The 26,218-nt window shown below is 39.4% G+C and overlaps 1 protein-coding gene across 6 annotated transcripts in view; it reads left to right on the plus strand.

The window, feature by feature from the left end:
- TESK2 (testis associated actin remodelling kinase 2) overlaps window positions 1-26,218 on the plus strand; it is a 132,612-nt gene that overhangs the window by 25,179 nt on the left and 81,215 nt on the right. For 5 of the 6 annotated variants that reach the window (XM_033416511.2, XM_033416510.2, XM_012539063.3 and 2 more), the window contains exon 2: window positions 3,574-3,885. In XM_033416511.2, coding sequence (XP_033272402.1) covers window positions 3,664-3,885 — 222 coding nt within the window. In that variant the 5' untranslated portion in view covers window positions 3,574-3,663. Of the gene's footprint in view, window positions 1-1,226; window positions 1,247-3,573; window positions 3,886-26,218 lie in introns of those variants that run through there. The other variant, XM_049698776.1, reaches the window with a different exon arrangement.

Consider the following 26,218-nt stretch of genomic DNA (forward strand, 5'->3'; position numbering starts at 1 on the left):
GTGGCATGCGGGTTCTCTCTCTAGTTGTGGCACGTGGGCTCCAGAATGCATGGGTTCTGTACTTGGCAGCATGCGGGCTCTCTTGTTGAAGCCTCAGTAGTTGTGGCACGTGGGCTTAGTTGCCCCATGTCACGTGGGACCTTAGTTCTCCGACCAGGAATTGAACCCACTTCCCCTGCACTGGAAGGCAAATTCTTTACCACTGGACCACGAGGAAAGTCTCAAATGTTTCATTCTTTAGGAACTTGGATTATTCTTCCTTCTGTGAAGAATGGTGACACTAGCTAGGCAAAAATAATTTGTTTTAAAGATACAGTTATATCTCATGGAACCTTAAGCCAGGATACAGTTAGGCCTCAGGAATCAGGGATTAGAGCACATTAGGAAAATCAAGAAGTTCTTGTCTGTGCCTTTTTTCCCTCTGCAAATTTGCCTTAATCCCTTGGCTTATTCTGCCTTCAAGCCTGCATGGTAGAAAATCGCCATGGCCAACAGCTCCTGAGTTTACATGGTTTCCATTTTAGAAAGCAGCCAGACTGAGGCTGGAATATCTTAATTCCAATTCCAAATTGCCCAGAAAGGAAATGTGATTGGTCCATATTGAGTAGAACGCTATCAACTTTGGCTACAGCAGGGTCATATTGTAAGGATATCCCTGCAAGCCCTGCTGCTAATTCTCCATGATTGGAGGTGGCAGAGGTATTCTGGGTTAGGTATTCATCACATTTATGGAAGTGTTTCACTAATTGTAGAATCACAATGTTGTATTTTGCATAGGACTCTTATAATTGATTCTTTTTAAAAAATCTTTTTCAATACTAATTTTATTTTTATTAAAAAATTTTTTATTTTAAAAATATTTTATTTATTTGGTTGCACTGGGTCTTAGTTGTGGCAGGCGGGCTCCTTAGTTGGGGCTCACGGACTCCTTAGTTGCTGCTCGCTGGCTCCTTAGTTGCGGCTTGCTGGCTTCTTAGTTGTGGCATGCATGTGGGATCTAGTTCCTTGACCAGGGATTGAACCTGGGGTCCCTGCATTGGGAGCATGGAGTCTTAACCACTGTGCCACCAGGGAAGTCCCCAGATTTTTATTTTATATTGGAGTATAGTTGATTAACAGTGTTGTGTTAGTTTCACGTGTACAGCAGAGTGATTCATTTATACATATACATGTAACTATTCTTTTTCAAATTCTTTTCCCATTTAGGTGATTACAGATTATTGAGCAGAGTTCCCTGTGCTACACAGTAGGTCCTTATTAGTTATCTGTTTTATATATAGAAGTGTGCATGTGTCAATCCCAGTCTCCCAATTTATCCTCCCCCCCATATTCCTGGTAACTGTAAGTTTGTTTTCTACATCTGTGACTCTATTTCTGTTTTGTAAGTACGTTCATTTGTACCATTTTTTTTTTAGATTCCACATGTAAGTGATATCATATGATATTTGTCTTTCTCTGACTTACTTCACTCAGTATGACAATCTCTAGATCCATCCATGTTGCTGCAAATGGCATTATTTTGTTCTTTTTTATGGCTGAGTAATATTCCATTGTACATATGTACCACATCTTCTTTATCCATTCTTCTGTCAGTGGACATTAAGGTTGCTTCCATGTCCTGGCTATTGTAAATAGTGCTGCAATGAACGTTGGGGCGCAGGTATTGTTTCAAATTATGGTTTTCTCTGGATATATGCCCAGGAGCGGGATTGCTGGATCATATCGTAGCTCTGTTTTTAGTATTTTAAGGAATCTCCATACTGTTCTCCATAGTGGGTGTACCAATTTACATTCCCACCAACAGTGTAAGAGGGTTCCCTATTCTCCACACCCTCTCCAGCATTTATTGTTTGTAGATTTTTTGATGATGGCCATTCTGACTGGTGTGAAGTGATACCTCATTGTAGTTTTGATTTGCTTTTCTCTAATAATTAGCCATGTTGAGCGTCTTTTCATGTGCCTATTGGCCATCTGTGTGTCTTCTTTGGAGAAATGTCTATTTAGGTCTTCTGCCCATTTTTTGATTGGGTTGTTTGGTTTTTTGATATTGAACTGCATGATATGTTTGTACATTTTGGAGATCAGTTGCATCATTTGCAAATATTTTCTCCCATTTTGTGGGTTGTCTTTTTGTTTTGTTTATGGTGTCCTTTGCTATGCAAAAGCTTTTGAGTTTAATTAGGTCCCAGTTGTTTATTTTTGTTTTTATTTCCATTACTCTGGGAGACAGATCGAAAAAGATATTGCAATTTATGTGAAAGAGTGTTCTGCCTGTATTTTCCTCTACCAGTTTTTTAAAAAATATTTATTTATTTGTTTGTTTGTTTAGACTGTGTTAGGTCTTAGTTGGGGCATGTGGGAACTTTAGTTGCAGCATGCAGACTTCTTAGTTGCCGCATGCACACGGCATCTAGTTCCCTGACCAGGGATTGAACCTGGGCCCCCTGCATTGGGAGCGTGGAGTCTTACCCGCTGGAGCACAGGGAAGTCTCCTCTGAGAGTTTTATAGATGCTGGGAAAACTGGACAACTACACGTAAAAAAAAAAATTAAATTAGAACATCTTTTTAACACCGTACACAAAAATAAACTTAAAATGGATTAAAGGGACTTCCCTGGTGGTCCAGTGGTAAAGAATCCACCTTACAATGCAGGGGGCACAGGTTCCATCCCTGGTCAGGGAACTAGAATCCCACATACTGCGGGACAACTAAGCCCCTCGTGCCACAACTACTGAGCTCGCGCCTCAACTAAAGTAGAGAAAACCCACATGCCACAACTAGAGAGAAGCCTGCGCGCTGCAATGAAAGATCCCGCGTGCCTCAACGAAGATCCATGCGTGCCACAACTAAGACCTGACACAACCAAAAATAAATAAATAATAAATAAATCTTTTAAAAAAAATGGATTAAAGGCCTAAATATAATTGATTCTTGTGGAAAAAGTAGATGTTGGGAGAGACAGGCTAAAAGAAAAAGTGGGTTTTTGTTTTTATTCTTAGGTGCCAGATGGGATGGAGCCTTCTGTAGTCACTTCTGCTGGACTGGGTTGTTTAATCAAGAGTGGAATTTTAAATTGCTTTTGGATATAGTTTTCTTTTAAAATTATACAATTTTATAGTATAAAATATTTGTCATCCTTGTTTTATATATTTGGACTTAATGATTTTTCAAATGAAGAGAAAATTATATGAGGCTGTGAAGGGCATTGGCAGGAGCACAGGCTTTTGAATCAGACAATCTGGCATGTTAACTTTATCTGTACCATTTGGTGACTGTATGATTGCTTGACCTCTCTGTGAAATGAACATAATCTTATATCATGGGTTATTTGAGAATCAAATGACATGACATATGCATAACTCTTACAGTATGTTTCTTAGATAATAGGTACTCAATGAATAATAGATATATCACTGCTTTTTGAAGGTAAAAGCATAAAGTGTTTTTTAGATCTGAAAATCAGGAGCTAGAATATGAAAGAGGAAATATTTTTACATTGATAGTGTTCTGTATGCCTGTATTTATTATTCGTTAATGGTTTTAATGAAATATCATTTTAATCTCTTACTTAGTGACAAGCCAGAAGAGAAGTAAAACTCAACAGAAATTTACTATGTGTGGAATTCATTCCTAAAAGAAGAAAAAAAGTGATTATTGAGACTATGGATCGGAGCAAACGGAATTCAATTGCAGGATTTCCTCCACGTGTGGAGCGTCTTGAAGATTTTGAAGGAGGTGGTGGAGGGGACGGGAACATGACCCAGGTGGGAAGAGTTTGGCCCTCTTCATATCGAGCTCTTATAAGTGCCTTTTCCAGACTGACGCGTTTAGATGACTTCACCTGTGAAAAAATAGGGTCTGGCTTCTTCTCTGAAGTGTTCAAGGTGAGTGATGCATCAGTTTTTCTTATATTGTCTTGTTGATGGTCAGTTTCACTGCAGAGTTGACAGTTGTGTTTAATTAAGACATAGGCTTTGCCTTGTCAGGGTGCTATGGATCTTGAGCAGTGTTACAAACTGTCCTCTTGAGCTATCTATTAACTTGTAAGATATTTTATTTATTTTAATTATAAAAATACTACATGCTGATCAAAAATTAAAATAATATAGGAGCCTCTTCCACTCCCCCAGAATTCTTCATCAGCCCAAATGGAAACTTTGTACCCATTAAAAAATAACTCCCTCCACTACCCTTAGCCCTGTTAATGTCTGTTCTACCTTCTGTCTCTATGAATATGTCTATTCTAGGTATCTCATATTAATGGAATTATACAATATTTGTCCTTTTATGCCTGGATGATTTCACTTAGCATAATGTCCTCAAGATTCATCCATGTTGAAGCATATATCAGAATTTCGTTTCTTTGGAATTCTCTGGCGATCCAGTGATTAGGACTTGGTGCTGTCACTGCCGGGGCTCTGATTTGATCCCTGGTCCGTGAGTTAAGATCCTGCAAGCCACACGGCAGGGCAAAAAAAAAAAAAAAAAGAATTTCATTTCATTTTATATCTGAATAATATCCCATTGTATGTATATACCACATTTTTTTTATCCGTTCACCTGCTGATGGACATTTAGGTTGTTTCCTCCTTTTGATTATTGTAAATGATGCTGCTATGAACACTGATGTACAAGTAACTGAGTCCCTGCTTTCAGTTCTTTTGGGTATTTACCTATAAGTGAAACTGATGGGTCATATAGTAATTCTGTGTTTAGCTTTTTAAAGAAATTGTGGTAAAATACACATAACATAAAATTCACTATCTTAACCATTTTTAAGTGTACAGTTTTAAGTATATTCACATTGCTGTGCAACCAATCTTCAGAACTTTTTCATCTTGCAAAACTGAAACTCTGTACCTACTAAATAATTCTTCCCTTCCCTCTCCCCGCAGCTCCTGGCAACAACCATTCTACTTTCTGTTTCTATGAGTTTGACTACTCTAGATACCCTATATAAATGAAATCATGTAGTTTTTGTCTTTTTGTGATTACCTTATTTCACTTAGTCTGTTTTACTTTTTAAGGAACCACCATACTATTTTATGTAGAGTTGTACCATTTTACATTCCCACCAGCAACGTACAACAGTTCTCATTTCTCCATATTCTTACTAACACTTGTTCTTTCTTTCTTTCTTTCTTTCTTTCTTTCTTTCTTTCTTTCTTTCTTTCTTTCTTTTTCTTTCTTTCTTTCTTTCTTTCTTTCCTCCCTCCTTCCTTCCTTCCTTCCTTCCTTCCTTCCTTCCTTTCTTTCTTTCTTTCTTTCTTTCTTTCTTTCTTTCTTTCTTTCTTTCTGATATTAGCAATTCTGGTGGATATGGAGTGATATCTCATGTGGCTTTGATTTGCATTTCTTTAATGACTAGTGATGTTGAGCATCTTTGCATTGGCCTTTTGTGTATCTTCTTTGGAAAAATATCTATTCAAGTCTTTTGTCCTTTTTTTTTTTTTTTTGTGGTATGTGGGCCTCCCACCGCTGTGACCTTTCCCGTTGCGGAGCACAGGCTCTGGACGCGCAGGCCCAGCAGCCATGTCCCACGGGCCCAGCCGCTCCGCGGCACGCGGGATCCTCCCAGACCAGGGCACGAACCCGCACCCCCCGCATCGGCAGGTGGACTCCCAACCACTGCGCCACCAGGGAAGCCTTTTTTGTCCACTTTTGAGTTCGATTTTATTTGTATGTAAGGGTCATATCCTTTATCAGATATATGATTTGAAAATATTTTCTCTTATTCTGTGGGTTGTCTTTTTACACTCTTATAGTGTCCTTTGATGCACACAAGTTTTTAATTCTGATTATGTCTAGTTTACCTAGTTTTTCTTTTGTTGCCTGTGCTTTTGGTGTCATGCCCCAAAATAACTTCCAAATCCAATATCATGATTTTCCCCAATGATTTCTTCTAAGAGTTTTATAGTTTTAGCTCTTACATTTATGTCTTTGATCCATTTAAGTTAATTTTTGTATGTAGTGAAAGGAAAGATCTAACTTCATTCATTCAATGGTGCTGAGTTTTCCCAGCACCATTTGTTGAAAAAAAACTGTTCTTTCCCCATTGAATGGTCTTGGCACCCTGTTGAAAATCAGTTGATCATATGTGCCAGTGTTGATAACGCTTTTATTTTATTTTATTTAAAAACATTTATTTAGGGACTTCCCTGGTGGCACAGTGGTTAAGAATCCGCCTGCCAATTCAGGGGACACGGGTTTGATCCCTGGTCCGGGAAGATCCCACATGCCACAGAGCAACTAAGCTCGTGTGCCACAACTGCTGAGCCTGCGCTCTAGAGCCTGTGAGCCACAACTACTGAGCCCATGTGCCACAACTACTGAAGCCCACACACCTAGAGCCCATGCTCTGCAACAAGAGAAGCCACTGCAATGAGAAGCCTGTGCACCACAACGAAGAGGAGCCCCCGCTCGCTGCAACCAAAGAAAAGCCCACGCACACAACAAAGACCCAACGCAGCCAAAAATAAAATAAATAAATAATAAAATAAATAAAAAATAAAATAAATAAATTTATAAAAAAAAGAAAGTCATTGCCATACCCAAGGTCATCTAGGTTTTCTTCTGTGTTATCTTCTAGGAGTTTTACAGTTTTGCATTTTATGTTTAGGTCTGTGATCCATTTTGAGTTAATTTTTATGAAGGTGTAAAGTCTATGTCTAGATTCATTTTTTTGCATGTGAATCTCTAGTTCTTCCAGCCGCATTTCCTGAAAAGACTATTTTTGCTCTGTTTTATTGCCTTTGCTTCTTTGTCAAAGATCAATTGACTGTATTTATGTGGATTTCTGGGCTCTGTATTCTATTCCATTCATCTATTTGTTTATTCTTTCATCAATACAACAAAGTCTTGATTACTGTAGCTTTATAATATGTTTTGAGGTCAAGTATTTGTTCTTCTTTAACACTGAGTTGGCTATTCTGGGTTTTTTGCCTCTCTATATACACTTTAGAATCAGTTTGTTGATATATACAAGATAACTTGCTGGGATTTTGGGATTGCATTGAGTCTATAGATTAAATTGGGAAAAACTGACATTTTGACAATATTGAGTCTTTTTTTTTTTTTTATATTTTATTTATTTATTTATGGCTGTGTTGGGTCTTCATTTCTGTGCGAGGGCTTTCTCTAGTTGTTGCAAGCCGGGAGCACTCTTCACTGCGGTGCGCGGGGCTCTCATTGTCGCGGCCTCTCTTGTTGCGGAGCACAGGCTCCAGACGTGCAGGCTCAGTAGTTGTGGCGCACGGGCTTAGCTGCTCCGCGGCATGTGGGATCTTCCCGGACCAGGGCTCGAACCCGTGTTCCCTGCATTGGCAGGCAGATTCTTAACCACTGCGCCACCAGGGAAGCCCGACAATATTGAGTCTTATCCATGAACATGGAATACCTCTCCGTGTATGTAGTTCTTCTTTGTTATCTTTCATCAGAGTTTTGTAGTTTTCTTCATACAGATCTTGTACATATTTTGTTAGATTTACACCCAAATATTTTATTTTGGGGGTTGCTGATGTAAATAGTAATTTGTAATTTTAAATTCTACTTATTCATTGCCTGTATATAGGAATGTAATTGGGCTTTTTTGTACTAACCTTGTATCTTGCAACCTTACTATAATTGCTTATTAATTTCAGGAGGTTTTTTAAAAATTAATTAATTAATTAATTAATTTGGCTGCCTCAGGTCTTAGTTGTGGCATGTGGGATCTTCATTGTGGCACGTGGAATCTTTTGTTGCAGCACACAGGCTTCTCTCTAGTTGTGGTGCTCAGGCTCCAGACGCGCAGGCTCAGTAGTTGTGGCTTACGGGCCTAGTTGCTCCACGGCATGTGGGATCTTCCCAGACCAGGGCTCAAACCCGTGTCCCCTGCATTGGCAGGCAGATTCTCAACCACTGCACCACCAGGGAAGCCCCGGAAGGTGGATTCTTAACCACTGGACCACCAGGGAAGTCCCTGTATGCTCTCATCATTTCTAGTGTAATTTGGTTTGATTTTCTTTTTTTTTTTTAAACATCTTTATTGGAGTATAATTGCTTTACAATGGTATGTTACTTTCTGCTTTATAACAAAGTGAATCAGCTATACATATACATATATCCCCATATCTCCTCCCTCTAGTGTCTCCCTCCCACCCTGATTTCCTTTTTAATCTAAGAATTATATAATATGAGATTTTAAAATTTCCACACAGTAAGTTTTCTTTTGGTAATTGTTTGATATTTAATTTCTAATTTTAGTGCATCGTGATCAGAGAAAATGGCTTATATGAAGTCTGCCTTTGGAGTATAATTTAGATTTTGTTTTGGTGTAATGCATGATCAGATTTTTTTGAATGCTGCAAATGTGTTTGAAACAAATATGAATTTCTATTTGTTTGCATAAAGTTCTATATATCTGTTAGATTAAGCTTTTGTATTGTGTTATTCAGATGTTATATGGCCTTCTTTATTTTAGTCTAATCTATTTCTTTGAAAAAGTTCTATTAATAGTTCCTAATGTGTTTATAGATTTCTCCTTGTGTTTCTCTCAGCGTGTTATTTGTTTACAGGCCATTTTGTGAAGTAGATATTAATAGAAATTCATGATTATTATTGGATTGTATGCTATAGATAGATTGTATATTTTATAAATGCTGGTTTTTTATTTTTATCCCACCTTATGCTTTTAGCTTTGATCTCTACTTTATCTGATATCAATATTGTGTACCTTCTTCCTCACTGTATGCATTTGTCTGTTGTTTCGGTTATTATTTTCCCAGTATGTCTTTTTCCATCTCTATTTTTATTCTGTCTGTGATAGTACATTTTTAATGTGTGTCCTGTGAAACAGTTTTATATTTAGTTTTTTTGATCCAAAATTAAATTTGCCCATAAAGAGAGAGATTGTAATCTGTTTACATTTATTGTGATTACTTCTGTCTTTATACTGAGTAAACTCTTAAATGGTAATTTAATGAGTATAGAATTTAGGACAGTAGTTATTTTCCTCAGCACTTTGAAATTACTCTTCCCCTTTTTCTTCTTCTTTTTGTAGTTCACCTCTATTTTTGCTGATAAGTTAATTCTTAGTCTGGTTGTTACCCTTTTTATTTTTCATTTATTTATGTATTTTTTTTAAAGACTATGGTTTCTTTTTTCTTTTTTTTTTTGGCTGCAGTTGGTCTTCATTACTGCATATGGGCTTTCTCTAGTTGCGGCGAGTGGGGCCTACTCTTCGTTGTGGTGCGTGGGCTTCTCATTTCAGTGGCTTCTCTTGTTGTGGAGCATGGGCACTAGGCACACAGGCCTCAGTAGTCGTGGCACATGGGCTCAGTAGTTGTGGCTCACAGGCTCTAGAGCACAGGCTCAGTAGTTGTGGCGCATGGGCTTAGTTGCTCCATGGCATGTGGGATCTTCCTGGACCAGGGATCGAACCTGTGTCCCCTGCATTGTCAGGCGGATTCTTAACCACTGTGCCACCAGGGAAGTCCCAGGGATTTTTTTTTTTATCTCTTTTTATCTCTGTACACTGCTGTATCCTCAGTGTCTAGAATTCTACTTGGCATATAGTACCCATTTTTCTACAAGGTTATTTTTCTTGTATCTTACTGATTTGTGGGACTCCTTTATATCTGTGCTATGAATTATAGATATTTTCTAAGATTGTAGTGCTTTTTAAGCTAGTTTTTAACAATTTTGCAATGTAGAAATAGTTCATTTTGTTTTTTTACTGTCTTGACTTCTGTTTCTTTTATTATTTAGAAAGGCTGTCTGCACTCCTTTGTTATAAATAACATAATTTTTTTCTAATCACTTTTATGGTATTACTACTTATGTTTAAATATTTGATCCATCTGGAATTTATTTTTTAAGATGTGTACTCAGTTCTACCAGCAACATTTAGTTTATATCAATCTTTAATATTTTTCTCACTGATTGGAAATGTCACCTTTATTCTATACTGAATTTTCCTAAGTATTTTGGTCTCTTTCTAGACTTTATTCTATTGCATTGAACTGTCTATTCATATACCAGCATTGCAGCTTTATTTTAATATCTGGTTAGTCTAGTTCTCCATCATTATTATTCCTTTTCAGAATTTTCTTGGCATTTCTTCCTTTTTTTTTTTTTTTTTGCAGTACGCGGGCCTCTCACTGTTGTGGCCTCTCGCATTGCAGAGCGCAGGCTCCGGACGCGCAGGCTCAGCAGCCATGGCTCACGGGCCTAGCCGCTCCACTGCATGTGGGATCTTCCCGGACTGGGGTACAAACCCATGTCCCCTGCATCGGCAGGCGGACTCTCAGCCACTGCGCCACCAGGGAAGCCCAACTTCCATTATATCTTATGTTTGTTGTTTGCATATGAGGACTATTAATTTTTACATATTAATTTTTGGTGCATCTAGTATGCTGAGTTTTTTAATGTTTGCAGTAGATTCACTTTGATTTTCCAGACATACAGTCATATCTGTGAATGATGATAAATTTATTTCCCATTTTTATATCTCACTTATCTTTTTCTCAGTAAATTGCATTGATCAATACTTCCTAAAATGTTAAATAATAGTGATATTTGACATCTTTGTGTTGTTCCTGACTTTAATGGGAATACTTGTAGTGTTTCCTAATTAAACATGATATGGTTTTGGGGCTGAAGTAGATATCTCTTTTTCTATTGGATCTTCAAAATCTTAACAAAAAATCTCCTGTTTTGTGAATAATTATTTTTATGCAGTATGGATATGGAATTTTTACCGTATGTCTTTTCAAAGCCTGTAGTATGATTGTTAATTTTATGTGTCAACTTGACTGGGTCAGGGGGTGCCTAGATATATGGTCAAATTTTATTCTGGGTGTGTCTGTGAGAGAAAGTTTTGGATAAGATTATCACTTGATCAGTAGCCTGAGTAAAGCAGATTGCCCTCCCTAATGTGGGCTACCCTCATCCAATCATTTGAAGGCCCATGTAGAACAGAAAGGCTGACCTTCCTATCATTAGAGGGAACTCCTCCCTGACTACTTTAGCTGGGATATCTGTATTTTCCTGCCTTCCTTTGGATTGGAACTGAAATATTGGCTCTTCTTGGGCCTTGAGCCTGCCAGCTTTTGGACTGGAACCTATACCATCGGCTCTCCTGGTTCTCAGGCCTTCAGACTCAGACTGAAATTACCAGTGGCTTTCCTGAGTCTCCAGCTTACTGACTGGAGCTCTTGAGACTTCTCAGTCTATAACTGTGTGAGCCAATTCCTTATAATAAATCTCTTTGTCTCTGTATATATTTTGTTTGTTCTGTTTCTCTGAAGAACTCTGATACATATGGTGATACATGTATTTTTCTCTTTTGCTCCCTTAGTAAAGTGAATTATATTAGTAGGTTGCCTAATAGTGAGCTATCTTTGCATTCTTGGTGTATTATTCTTTAATGAGTTGCTAACTTCTTTTTTTTTTCTTTAATTATTTTATTTATTTATTTTTGTCTGCGTTGGGTCTTTCCTGCTGTGCGTGGGCCCTCTCAAGCTGCAGCGAGCGGGGCCACTCCTCGCCGCGGTGCACGGGCCTCTCACTGCAGTGGCCTCTGCCGTTGCGGAGCAGTGGCTCCAGGTGCGTGGGCTTCAGCAGTTGTGGCACGTGGGCTCTAGCGCACAGGCTTAGTAGTTGTGGTGCACGGGCTTAGTTGCTCTGCAGCATGTGGGATCTTCCTGGACCAGGGATCGAACCTGTGTCCCCTGCATTGGCAGGTAGATTCTTAACCACTGCGCCACCAGGGAAGCCCCAGTGTGTTTATTTTTATGGTTCATGATGAATTTAGCTAGTTTGCTCTCTTAGGAAATAATTAAGATTGATGAACTAGGGCAGTGGTTCTCAACTGGGGTCAGTTTTGCCCTCCTAAGAGATACTTTGCAATGTCTGGAGATATTTTTGGTTGTCACAACTGGGCAGGGGGTGCTACTGGCATCTAGTGGGTAGAGGCCAGTGATGCTATTAACATTCTACAATGCACAGGATAGCCCTCCACAACAAAGAATTGTCTGGCCCAAAATGTTAATAGTGCTGAGGTTATAAATCCCTGGTCTAAAAGCACTAAAAAGATGAAAGTATAACATCTGTTACTGAATTTAGGAAAAATGTACTTTTAGAAACAAAACAGTTTGGATTTACATTTAAAACCATTTGTGAGCTTCAAAGAGTTTCCTTTGATTATTAATCTTTTTCACGTTTTTAAAAACTATAAAACAGATTAGGGTAATTTCATTGTTTCTAGGAAAATGACTTAGAATATTTTGGTTGTTAGTGAAACCTATTTAGGGAAGAACTGAGGTATGTGTAAGAAGAGGTGACATGAGTGTTTATAAAGTAAGGGAAAAGAAAGTAAAACCAAATGGCACAATGGCCCTAATCTCTTACCTTCTGGTAAGTGGAAAATCTATTCATCTTTACTGTAGCACTGGCTGACAACCTGTTCAGTGTTTTAAATTAAGAGTGCTTCTGGTAGGATACAGTAGAAGCCTCTTAATTTCTTTTTTTAAAAAATTAATTAATTTCTTTATTTTTTTGGCTGTGTTGGGTCTTTGCTTCTACGCGCGGGCTTTCTTTTTGGTTGCGGCGAGCGGGGGCTCCTCTTTGTTGCAGTGCGTGGGCTCTCATTTTGGTGGCTTCTCTTGTGGAGCACGGGCTCTAGGTGTGCGGGCTTCAGTAGTTGTGGCACACGGGCTTCAGTAGTTGTGGCTCGTGGGCTCTAGAGCACAGACTCAGTAGCTGTGGCGCATGGGCTTTGCTGCTCCGCGGCATGTTGGGATCTTCCCGGACCAGGGCTCGAACCCATGTTCCCTGCATTGGCAGGCGGATTCTCAACCACTGCGCCACCAGGGAAGCCCTTAATTTCTTTTTATACTAATCCTTGTTTTGTTTGGGAATATAATTGGAAGGAGAATTTCTAGGAAGATGACTTTTCCAGTCTCTTGAGATAACTGAAGTACCCCATGAGATACTAAAACACAGAATTATTTTACTATGTATTGTGAAACCTATAAAACCTGGAATCCCATTCTAGAACAAAGTATCAATGTGATTTCTTTTCTTTTTAATAAGAGCTTTACTGAGAGATAATTCATATACCTTAAAATTCTCCTTTTTTAAATACATAATTCAATGGTTTTTAGTATATTTACAAGGTTGTACATCCCTCACCACTGTCTAATTTAAAAATGTTTTTATCATCCTAAACAGAAATCCTGTACTTATTAATAGTCACTGCCCATTCCTCCCTTCCCCCATCTCCAGGCAACCACTAGTATTCTACTTCATGTCTCTATAGACTTGCTTCTTCTGGACATTTCATATAAATGGAATCATACAATATGTGACCCTTATGACTGACTTCTTTTACTTAGCATAATGTTTTTAACATTGATCCATGTTACAGCATGTATCACTATTTCATTCCTTTTTATGGCCCAGTAATATTACAATGTATAGGTAATACCACATTTTGTTTATATAGTCATTTGTTGATAGACATTTGGATTGTTCCCATCTTTTGGTTATTGCGAATAGTGCAGCTATGAATATTTGTGTACAAGTATTTGTTTGAGTACTTGTTTTCAATTATTTTGAGTATATACCTAGAAGTGGGATTACTGGGTCATATAGTAATTCCATTTTACTTTTTGAGGTACTACCAGACTATTCTCCACTGTGGCTGTTTCATTTTACATTCTACCAGCAATGTATAAGGGTTCCAGTTTCTGTAAAACTCACCAACATTTGTTATTCTATCTCTTTATTATTTAAAAATTTTTTTATTATTATGACTACCCTAGTGCATGTGAAGTAGTATCTCGTGGGTTTTTTTTTCAGATAATAATTGATTTACAATATTATATTAGTTTCAGGTATACAACATAGTGATTCAAAAGTTTTATAGATTATACTCCATGTATAGTTATTATAAAAATTGACTGTATTCTCTGTGCTGTACAATATATCCTTGTAACTTATTTTTTTGGGGTTTTTTTGTTTTGTTTTGTTTTTTTTGTGGTACGCGGGCCTCTCACTGTTGTGGCCTCTCCCGTTGTGGAGCACAGGCTCCGGACGCGCAGGGTCAGCGGCCATGGCTCACAGGCCCAGCTGCTCCGCGGCATGTGGGATCCTCCTGGACCGGGGCACGAACCCGTGTCCCCTGCATCGGCAGGCAGACTCTCAACCACTGCGCCACCAGGGAAGCCCTTGTAACTTATTTTTATACATAGTAGGTTGTACCTCTTAATCTCCTACCCCATATTGCCCCTTTCCCTTTCCCTTTCTCCATTGGTAACCACTAGTTTGTTCTCTGTATCTGTTTCTTTTTTGTTATATTCACTAGTTTTATTTTTTTTAGATTCCACATACAAGTGATAACACATAGTATTTGTCTTTTTCTGTCTGACGTATTTCACTAAGCGTGATATCCTCCAGGTTTATCCATGTTGTTGCAAATGGTAAATTTCATTGTTTTTTATGGCTGAGTAGTAATCCATTGTATATGTATGTATACCACATCTTCTTTATCCATTTGTCTGTTGATGGACACTTAGGTTGCTTCCGTATCTTGGCTATTGTAAATAATGCTGCTATGAACATGGGAGTGCATGTATTCTTTCGAATTAGTGTTATCCTTTTCTTCGGATATATACCCAGGAGTGGAATTGCTGGATCTCATAGTAGTTCTATTTTTAGTTTTTTGAGGAACCTCCATGCTGTTTTCCACAGTGGCTGTACCAATTTACATTCCCTTCAACAGTGTGCAAGTGTTCCCTTTTCTCCATTTCCTCGCCAACACTTGTTATTTGTGATCTTTTTGGTGACAGCCATTCTGACAAGTGTGAGGTGATATGTCTTTGTGGTTTTAATTTTCACTTCCCTGATCGTTAGTGATGTTAGTGATGCGCATCTTTTCATGTGCCCGTTAGCCACATTATGTCTTCTTTGGAAAAATGTCTATTCAGGTTTTCTGTCTATTTTTAAATCGGGTATTTGTTTTTTTGATGTTGAGTTGTATGAGCTGTTTACAAATGTTGTATATTAACCCCTTATCAGTCATGTCACTTGCAAATATTTTCTCATTCAGTAGATTGTCTTTTTTTTTTGGTTGCATTGGAGGTCTTGGTTGCTGCGTGCAGCCTTTCTGTAGTTGCGGTGAGCGGGGGCTACTCTTCATTGTGTGCAGGCTTCTCATTGCAGTGGCTTCTCTTTGTTGTGGAGCACGGGCTCTAAGCGTGCGGGCTTCAGCAGTTGCGGCACGTGGGCTCAGTAGTTGTGGCTCGTGGACTCTAGAGCGCAGGCCCAGTAGTTGTGTCACATGGGCCCAGTTGCTCCATGGCATGTGGTATCTTCCCGGCGCAGGGCTTGAACCCATGTCCCCTTTATTGGCAGGTGGATTCTTAACCACTGTACCACCAGGGAAATCCTTTCCCTGTTTATCTATTTTATATATAGTAGTTTGTATCTGCTAATCCCAGACTCGTAATTTATCCCTCCCCCACTAAATGAAGTGACTTACTTCACTTAGTATGATAATCTCTGGGTTCATCCATGTTGCTGCAAATGGCATAATTTTATTCCTTTTTATGGCTGAATAGTATTCCATTGTGTTTGTTTGTGTGTGTGTGTGTGTGTACATATATATATCACATCTTCTTTATGCATTCATCTGTTGATGGACATTTAGGTTGCTTCCATGTCTTGGCTATTGTAAAATGGTGGTACTATGAACATTGGGGTGCATGTATCTTTTCAAATTAGAGTTTTTTCCTTATATATATACTCAGGAGTGGGACTGCAGGATCATATGGCAACTCTATTTTTGTTTTTTTAAGGAACCCTCATACTGTTTTCCTTAGTGGCTGTAACAATTTACATTCCCACCCACAATGTAGGAGGGTTCCCTTTTCTCCACGCTCTCTCCAGCATTTGTTATTTGTAGACTTTTGGATGATGGCCATTCTGACTGGTGTGAGTTGATATCTCATTGTAGTTTTGATTTGCATTGGGCTCCATAGTTGTGTCTCACGGGCTCTAGAGCGCAGGCTCAGTAGTTTTGGTGCACGGGCTCAGTTGCTCCGTGGCATGTGAGATCTTCCCGGACCAGAGCTCGAACCCGTGTCCCCTGCATTGGCAGGCAGATTCTTAACCACTGTGCCACCAAGAAAGTCCCCTGCCCTTTTTTTTTTTTTTTGCGGTATGCGGGCCTCTCACTGTTGTGGCCTCTCCCGTTGCGGAGCACAGGCTCCGGACGCGCAGGCTCAGCGGCCATGGCTCACGGGCCCAGCCGCTCTGCGGCATGTGGGATCTTCCTGGACCGGGGAACGAACCCGTGTCCCCCGCATTGGCAGGCGGACTCTCAACCACTGTACCACCAGGGAAGCCCCCCTGCCCATTTTTAAGTTGGGTTGTTTTTGTTGAGTCGTAGGAGTTCTTTATGTAGTGTCCTTTAATGCAGAAAAGTTATTAATTTTGTTGAGATTCAATTTTTAGTTTTCCTTTTGTTGCCTGTGCTTTTGATGTCATATCCACGAAATTGTTGCCAAATTCAATGTCATGAAGATTTTCCCTAATGTTTTTTTCTAAGAATTCTGTAGTTTTAGCTCTTAAGTTTTGGTGCTTTTTTAAATGGAATTGTCTTCTTTTCTTTTCTTTTCTTTCTCTCTTACTTTCTTCCTTCCTCCCTCCCTCCCTCCCTTCCTTCCTTCCTGGGTCTTAAAAAAAGGAATATTTTATTAAAACAAAAGTTAACTACAATGAAAGGGATTTTAAAAAGAAAACTAAGAAAGTGGTGTTTTGCTTGGGAGGATTCTTTTTTTTTTTTTTTTGCGGTACGCGGGCCTCTCACTGTGTGGCCTCTCCCGTTGCGGAGCACAGGCTCCGGACGCGCAGGCTCAGCGGCCATGGCTCACGGGCCCAGCTGCTTCGCGGCATGTGGGATCTTTCTGGACCGGGGCATGAACCCGTGTCCCCTGCATTGGCAGGCGGACTCTCAACCACTGCGCCACCAGGGAAGCCCTGGGAGGATTCTTATACTCATGCAATGAGGACTCTTTCTTTTAACTTCAACAGTGGAAGTGTTGGAAGGATGCAGTGGCTGAGATCAAACTAAGAATGCCAATGTCAGGCCAAAGCCAGTTGGTGTCTTCCAGTGACAGAAGGGGATACTATAGGGAAAAACACAGGAAGAGCTGAAATCTTTTTGTCTCCTCTAGAAGAGAACTTTATGTGCTGTAAGGAGAATGCTCTAGCTACCCTGCATTCTAAGGATAGGACTTTGTTTCTAGCAGTTTTAAAAAAATATTTATTTATTTATTTGGCTGTGCCAGGTCTTAGCTGCGGCACGTGGGATCTTCATTGCCACATGCGGGATCTTTAGTTGTGGCATGTAGGCTCTTTTAGTTGCAGCATGCGGGCTCTTAGTTGCGGCGTGTGGGATCTAGTTCCCTGTTCAGGGATCGAACGCAGGCCCCCGGCATTGGGAGTGTGGAGTCTTAACCACTGGACCACCAGGGAAGTCCCTCTAGCAGTTTTGTTGTTGGGGGAATTGTCTTCTTAATTTCATTTTCAGATTGCTTATTGCTAGTGTAGAATACAATTGATTTTTATGTATTTATCTTATATCCTGTAACCTGGCTGAACTCTTCTATTAGTTCTAATAGTTTTTGTAGTGTGGATTTTTTTTTTTTTTTAGAGTTTTCTATATACAAGATCATGTTGCCTGATCAATATGAATCTTGATTGCATAGGTGATCTCTTGAGAATCAATCCCCAAACATACATTCCTTTAGAAGATTAATTGAATTTCTTTGGAATCAGCTTTTCTTGTTAACTAATACAGTTAAAATGTGTCTTCTCATATAACAAGAGGTATGGCTCCTTGTTTTTAAGCCCACCATATCAAATACTTTGTCAATTTGGAACCAGATTATATTCTAAAGGCGTTGTTGGTAATGATGTCAGTCTTGAGAGAGTGGTACTCATAGTACTGATTTGATCATCCCCCCCAAAGCCTTGTTTGTCTTACGACTCTTGGGGAGATTTTCTCCTCTCCCATATCTGGACCCTTGCAGTCTGAGTTAATTGCCCATATTCTGTGTCTTCACAGAAACCTATGTTACCTTATCATATTCTTTTGACATCATCTGTTTAAAGTGTCTTGTCATCCCACTTAGCTTTAAGCTCCATGAGAACAGGGACCATGTCCTATTTACCTTCATTTCTCCAGGATATAGCACTGTGCCTAGAATAGAGTAGGCATTCATTCATCCATCTATCCATCCATTCATTCCTTCAATGTATTGTGGTCTTTCTAAATACCAGGCACTGTGAAAAGTGCTGAGACACAGTGATGATTAAAACTTGTTAATCCTGACCTTGTGGAAATTATAATCTAATGGTAAGCAGTTACATTAAGTAATTACAAGGGTAATTGCCACATAAAGGGAAGCATAGTATATTATTTATTGTTGCATAACAAGTTTACCACCAATGCGGTGGTTTAAAAGAACACATATTATTATATCTGTTTCTGTAGTTCAAGAGTCCAGGTATGACTTAGCTGGGTGCCCTGCTTCAGAGTCTTACAAAGCTGCAATCAAGGTGTCAGCTGGGGCGGCCTTTTTACATGAGGCTCAAGTGGGGAACGATCTGCTGTTAAGCCTGCGTGGTTGTTGGCAGCATTCAATTCCTGGCATGCTGCTGAATTGAGGGCTTCTGGTCCTTGCTATGTTTCCTTCTCCATATGGCAGCTTGATTCTTCAAAGCCAGCAAACAAGAGAGTCTCCGAGCAAGATGTGGGTTAGTCTTATGTAACATCATTATATTTAGGTTGCAGTTAATGCTTCTTTAATGTTTTAATTTACATTAAAGTCACTTTTCCCATATTGAATTCGTGTGGAGTAAGTCACTGATCCTGCCAAGGGTCAGGGGGACAGAATCACATAATGGCATGACACCAGGAGGCAGAGATTATAGCGTCCAATCTGTCGCCACACACAGATTGCAGTGGGGCTACAAAAAAGCCATACGCTTAATTTGAAGAGGGATGATGGTTTTCTTGAAAAAGTGGAGTTTAAGTTGAGACCTGAAGGGTGAGTAGGCACTAGCCAAGTGAAGAAATAGGTTGGAGATGAGCATTTCTAGGAGAAGGAACAGTCTATTCATAGGCCAGTGAATGGAGTCTGAGGTGCAGTTGAGGATTTGAGAGAAGTCTAGAATGGCTAGAGCAGAAGGTCAGTGGGACATTGGTAAGAGATGTAAGCAGAGGTTTATTGTTGAGGACCTCATCATCTATAGAGGTCCTAAAAGGTAATGATTTTGGACTTTATCTTAAGAAACTTGCTTTTACTCAGGGGTGTAATATGTTCTGATGTGCATTATAAAAAATTACTGGCTGCAAATATCAAATGAATTGGAGAGGGTAAGAAGAGATTCAGTTTGGCAATGGTCCAGGTGAAAGATGTAATGTGTAACTTGTGGTGGAAGTGTTGTGTGGTAGCAATGGAGGTGGAGAAGAATGAAATGATTTGAAATACTAGACATGCTTTTTAATTTACCAATTTAAGTATGCTTGTAAAAAAAAATGGAGAGATATTTAGAAGGTATTATCTGTAGCATTTGGTGAATGATTGGATGTGATGGTGAGAGGAAAGAGGAATCAAAGATGATTTCAAGGGACTTCCCTGGTGGCGCAGTGGTTAAGAATCCTCCTGCCAATGCAGGGGACTCGTGTTCGAACCCTGGTCTGGGAAGGTCCCACATGCCGCAGAGCAACTAAGCCCGTGCACCACAACTACTGAGCCCGCATGCCACAACTACTGAAGCCTGCGCACCTAGAGCCTGTGCTCCACAACAAGGGAAGCCACCTCAATGAGAAGCCTGCACACTGCAACGAAGGGTAGCCCCCGCTCTCCGCAACTAGAGAAAGCCTGTGCACAGCAACGAAGAACCAATGCAGCCAAAAATAAATTAAATATATTAAAAAAAAAGAGAGATGATTTCAAGTATGAGCCCTGAAGGAGGAGCACATTTGATGATTTTAAATTTGGATTGGTGTGAGGTGCTTATGAGACCTATATGTGGAAATGATCCATACGCAGTTTCTTTCTTTCTCTTTCTTTTTTTTTTTTTTTTTGCGGTACGCGGGCCTCTCACTGTTGTGGCCTCTCCCGTTGCGGAGCACAGGCTCCGGATGCACAGGCTCAGCGGCCATAGCTCACGGGCCTAGCCGCTCTGCGGCATGTGGGATCTTCCTGGACCGGGGCACGAACCCGTGTCCCCTGCATCGGCAAGCGGACTCTCAACCACTGCGCCTCCAGGGGAGCCCTGCTTTTTTTTTTTTTAATATTTATTTATTTGGCTGCATCGGGTCTTAGTTGCGGCATGTGGGATCTTTGTTGCAGCATGCTGTGCCTTTCGTTGCACCATGCAGGCTTTTCTCTAGTTGTGGCGCATGGTCTCCAGAGCGTGCGGGCTCAGTAGTTGAGGCATGAGGGGTCTCTGGTTGTGGCACACGGGCTCTAGAGTGTGTGGGCTTAGTTGCCCCATGGCATGTGGGATCTTAGTTCCCCGACCAGGGATCGAACCTGCATCCCCTGCATTGGAAGGCGGATTCTTAACCCCTGGACCACCAGGAAGTCCCAATAAGCAGTTTCTTATAAAGATCTAGGGCTCAGAGAATAGCTCTTGTTTGGAAATGTAAATTTAAGAGCCATTTACATAGAGTAGCTGAAGCCAAGGATATGAATGAGATTATACAGAGGGCTTGGGACCAAGCATTGAGGAACTCCAACATTTAAGGGTTGTGTAGAGGAAGGAAGAGCTGGCAAAGGAGTCTAAATAGGACTACCAATACAGGTAAGAGAAGCAGTGTGTGTATGTGTGTATCTGTGTGTTAGAATGAGTGGAAGAGTGAGACGTGATGAAGAAATTCACACCTAAGATGAACACAGAGTTTTTGTTCATTTCACTGTACCCTGTATAACAATGCCCAACTTGTAGTGTTAGAAGGATCAAATGAAATATGTAGATCACCTTGTACAATGCCTCGTCCATCAAGCTCTTAAAATTTTTGATATTGTTATTTTCTCTATTTCAGTTTTACACAACAGTTCAAATTTGATCTTAGGTCAGCCCACTATTTTTAAATTTTATTTTATTAAATTTTTTTTATTGAAGTATAGTTGATTTACAATGTTGTGTTGGTTTCAGGTATACAGCAAAGTGATTCAGTTATACATACATTCATATTTTTTTCAGATTCTTTACCACTATAGGTTATTACAAGATATTGAATATAGTTCCCTGTGCTATATAGTAGGTCCTTGTTGTTTATCTATTTTATATATAGCAGTGTATATCTGTAGTTTGTTAATCCAAAACTCCTAATTTATCCCTCCCCCACCCCCCTTTCCCTTTGGTAACCATATGATTGTTTTCTGTGTCTGTGAGTCTGCTACTGTTTTGTAAAATAAGTTGATGTGTATCATTTTTTTTAAAGATTCCACAAATAAGTGTTATAGTATGATACTTGTTTTTCTCTGACTTGCTTCACTTAGTATGATAATCTCCAGGTCCATCCATGTGGCTGCAAATGGCATTATTTCATTCTTTTTTATCAGCCTACTACTTTTTAGATGTGATTTCAGTTTTGAAGGTTATATGAAATCAGATGCTTTCTTTTCTTACCATTAGTATCATATTTTTCATAGCATGAATGAGTGTTCCCTTCTTTATGCCTCCTATATACCGTGTACAGACTTTATCAGAGCAATGATACATTTTTGTTTACTTGTTTGCCTTTCTCTGTTAGATCAAAACTCCCTGTGTTTTTCATGTCTGTGTGTTTAGCGCAGACTGCCACATAGAGGGCACTCACTAAATATTCGTTGCATAAGAAAAAATGTATATATGTACATTATAAGAATACATTAAGAGGCAAAGTAGCTGAGAGACTGGAGCTAGGCTGCCTTGGTTTGAATCTTGACTCTACCACTTATAAACTTTCTGATCTTGGGCAAGTTACTTGACTTTTGTGCCTTGGTTTCCTCATTTGCAAAATGAAGATAATAATAGTGGTGTTGTTGAGAAGATATAATGAACTAGTATATATGAAGTACTTAGAATAATGTCTAGCACATAATACACCCTATATAAGGGCTAGTTACTATTTCTATTATATATAGTTAAGATCTGTCGAGTTCTTTGTGATAAGTACTGTGTCAAGAACTCATACACGTTATCTTTTAAAATGACTACAACAGTCCTATAAGTAGTTAGACTTCCATTATATAAATGAGGAAACTGAGGTTAAAAATATTTAGCATCTTGGGCTTCCCTGGTGGCTCAGTGGTTGAGAGTCCGCCTGCCGACATAGGGGACACAGGTTCGTGCCCCGGTCCTGGAGGATCCCACATGCCGCGGAGCGGCTGGGCCCGTGAGCCATGGCCGCTGAGCCTGCGCGTCCAGAGCCTGTGCTTCGCAACGGGAGAGGCCACAACAGTGAGAGGCCCGCGTACTGCAAAAAAAAAAAAAAATATTTAGCATCTTGCCAAATATATTACAACAAGTAAATGGAACAACTAGGATTTGAATTCCTATCTACCTAATTGATGAATGGACTATTGCATCTAATTTTGATTTGGTATACAAGAAATAGATTATTTATTAATTTGTATGTATTTATGATATTTCTGGACTATGATAGCATATATAATAAGTTTTTTATAGAGTTCAACCTGATTAAATTCATGTGGCAAGTACAATATATAACGAGGTATAAAAGATAAGACAGGGCTTCCCTGGTGGTGCAGTGGTTAAGAATCTGCCTACCAATGCAGGGGACACGGGTTTGAGCCCTGGTCTGGGAAGATCCCACATGCTGCAGAGCAGCTAAGCCCGTGAGACACAACTACTGAGCCTGAGTGCCACAACTACTGAAGCCCACGCACCTAGAGCCCGTGCTCTGCAACAAGAGAAGCCACCCACTGAGAAGCCCACGCACCACAACAAAGAGTAGCCCCTGCTTGCGGCAACTAGAGAAAAGCCCGCGGGCAGCAACAAAGACCCAATGCAGCCAAAAATTAAAAAATAAATAAATTAAAAAAAAAAAGATAAGACAAAGGCTTAGGTTCCCACTTTCTCTCCTTGGTATATTTTCTGAAATTGACAGCACTGTATCTAGAAATGCTAAGCCATAAGATTAGTAAACTTATAAACAAGAAGAGCCAGATATCTGCTGTCTGCTTGGTACTGAAAAACAGATTTTTTCACATTCATGGCTGTACATTTATTATTTAGTGCACATGGAGTTTGTCATGCAAACTTTAAATCTGTAGGGTGAACAGTTGTATATGGAAAGTAAAGGAAACATTTTAGTATGTGAATGTTATTTTGTTCTGGGATGTTTTATTTTTGTGCTTAGGAATGTAAAGGTTCTGTGTTCTCTGGTAGCCTTGTCTGCTTTGTCTGAAAAGTAAGATACTGGATCTCATTATTGCTAGTGTTGCTGCTGTGGTTTCAGTGCCCCAAGTGACTATAATTTTTTATCCTCTCAAACGATAACTTGTGAAATTTGTATGAGAGTGAATCTTCTCTTTTAAATGTTGCAATCTGAATCTACAAGTACTTGAGGATTTTTCTCAGATTGTCTATATTTTATCCTTTTTTTTTGCCATGCCACGTGGCTTGTGGGATCTCAGTTCCTCGACCAGGAATTGAACCCATGCCACAGCAGAGAAAGTCCGGAATCCTATCCACTAGGCTACCAGGGAACTCCCAGATTGTTTATATTTTATTTCACGGTTGTGTTTGTGCTTCTCTATACACCTTTCTGAGACCTCACTGTAAACAGTGTTTTCATCAGTACTGCATGTGACTCTTCTAATAAGATGCCGTGCCTGTATGTTTTAATAATTACTGTATCAGAAAAGAGTTAAGCTCTATAGTCTTAGAGGTGTATAAGGCAGCTTTTGAAGATGACTAAGAATTGGACAGTGAGGATGATGTGAGACAGTACATGTTCTACCTAAAGATGAAGGTTAGGAGAAAGCCTATTAGGTATTTCTGATGTTACCAGTTTTCAGAGTTTTTGCTCTGACTGAGATGTCAGTTTATACCAAGGCCATTTGGGGAACAAAGTAGTGAGTTCTGGGAGTGATGTGAATCACCCTCAACTCCAAAACTTCCATGAGCAAGATTTGTGTGTGTGTGTGTGTGGGGTGTGTGTGTGTGTGTGTGTGTGTGTGTCTGTTTATCTCTTCATATCAAACCAGCCGTTTCAGAATTAAACTACCCCATGTAGTTAGAGAATTAATGTAACCTTCAATATAAAGAATGGAATTAAAGGGTAATGAATGTAGAGAAAACCCTTAATTGTACCATATTACTCTGGCACGAATGCAGTGTTTTTTAGGAATTGAGCACATTTTTAATCATCAGAGAATGTTTACAATGTCAGAAACAGTTAAGGAAAAGACTATGGACAGAGAAGACTAGAGCAGCAAGGACTGAATCTTCACAGGTCCCTTTACTTGGGGAGGATGTGGAGAAAAAAGAGACAAGCAACAGTTAGAGACAGGTTCCTAAAGATCAGGGAAGCTACCAAATCTACCAAACATGAATTCCAAGGGGCTGACACCATATTACGGAGATTTACAAAAGAGAGAATAGAGAGGAAAGAACTTCCTTCCCATCTCCCACCACCTTTTAAAAAGGAGTTTAGCATTGAAAAGCCTGGGAGAAAGAGGATGATAGCAGTCCAAGGCTTCTTAGGGCTCTGCACCTTGGAAATGGTCTTTATTGCATATCCTTATTGTCTGTCAAAACTGCTTCTTGCTAAATTTCCTGTTGTTTTCCATGTTGCATTTATCTGGTTTTGCAACCTCTTTGAGCTACAGGGGGTTTCAGAGATGGAGCTGTCATGGTGAGGTTCAGTTTTTTGGGGTGAAGTGATGTGTTTTAAAGGAGATTATTTGTATCACATGTGTTCTTAAGGTTTACACACAGTAGTATATGATTGTAGTTTTGGGCCATATTCAGTACATTTACTAGTTCCTCCAGAGCTGATGTGGAAAGTTGGGCTGCTAATTAGTAAAGAATTTTGCAGATGTGTCTGTGGGGTGAGCCCAGCACTAGGTGACATCAAGGGATAATTTATCAGGTAGAAAATTTTACTTTGTGCATATTGCTATACAAAAGTATCTCCCAAGATCCTTTACCTTAATTGAAAATCCAGCTGGAAAAACAAAAACTGGAAGCACACAAGTTGTATGTACAGCTTGGATTCACTTAGTGCATAGATGTATTTCTGTAGATGATATGATATATGTGAAAGCATGTGAGAGATATTATAAAAAGCTGATGTTAGAGTATATTATTTTTGCAGTGAGGCAAGTGAGAGGGTTGGTTGCTTCCCCTTTGAGACCTCATAGCACTCTGCTGATACTTCTGTTCTAGCATGTAATAAACACTGCAGTTATTTGCTATCTTAATCATTCATTCATTTACTCAGCAAGTATTTAGTTAATGCTCATTAGGTGTAGTTCATTGAGCTAGTGCTAGGGATAGAGAAATAAATAAAATCCTGCCCTAAAAGAGCTCTTTGCTTAGGGTGGAAGACAGGAAATGTATTTAAAATACAGTATTTGCTGAAACAGAGCCTTTATCAAGAGCCTCAAATTGCTTAATAGATAGTTGCTGAGTGTGTGAAAGTATGCATAGGGTGCTAAGGGACTTAATAAGGGGCACCAGTACAAACCTTGTTTGAAGGGGTCAGAGAATGCTTCCCAGAGTTCACCCTTGAGTTTTCTTGAAGGGGAAGAAAGAGCTTGTCAGATAGACAAGCAGGGAAAGGGCATTTCAAGCATGAAGAAAAGCATTCGCAGAGGCACAGAGGAATAAGAGCGTGGAATATTTTCAGAATGGTGGGTGAAAAATTAGGTTTGGTTCAAGTCTGGTGGGTGCATGGAAAGAAATGGCAAGCCTGTGATGAGTCTAGAGAAGTAGGCAGAGACCCGAAAATGAAAAATTTCTGTAGATACATATATTTTATTAGTTTTTTTCTCTCCCAAATCAACTTTTGTTTTGTTGAACCTCTTTATTGTTTCATTTTCTATTTCATTAATTTTTTGTTTTTATCTTTATTATACTTTTTTTCCCTAGAATCTTTAGTTGAACTCTAAATTATTTATTTTGAACCTTTTACAGATCAGT

Source organism: Orcinus orca, chromosome 1, assembly GCF_937001465.1.
Source record: "Orcinus orca chromosome 1, mOrcOrc1.1, whole genome shotgun sequence".
Classification (NCBI taxonomy): Eukaryota; Metazoa; Chordata; class Mammalia; order Artiodactyla; family Delphinidae; genus Orcinus; species Orcinus orca.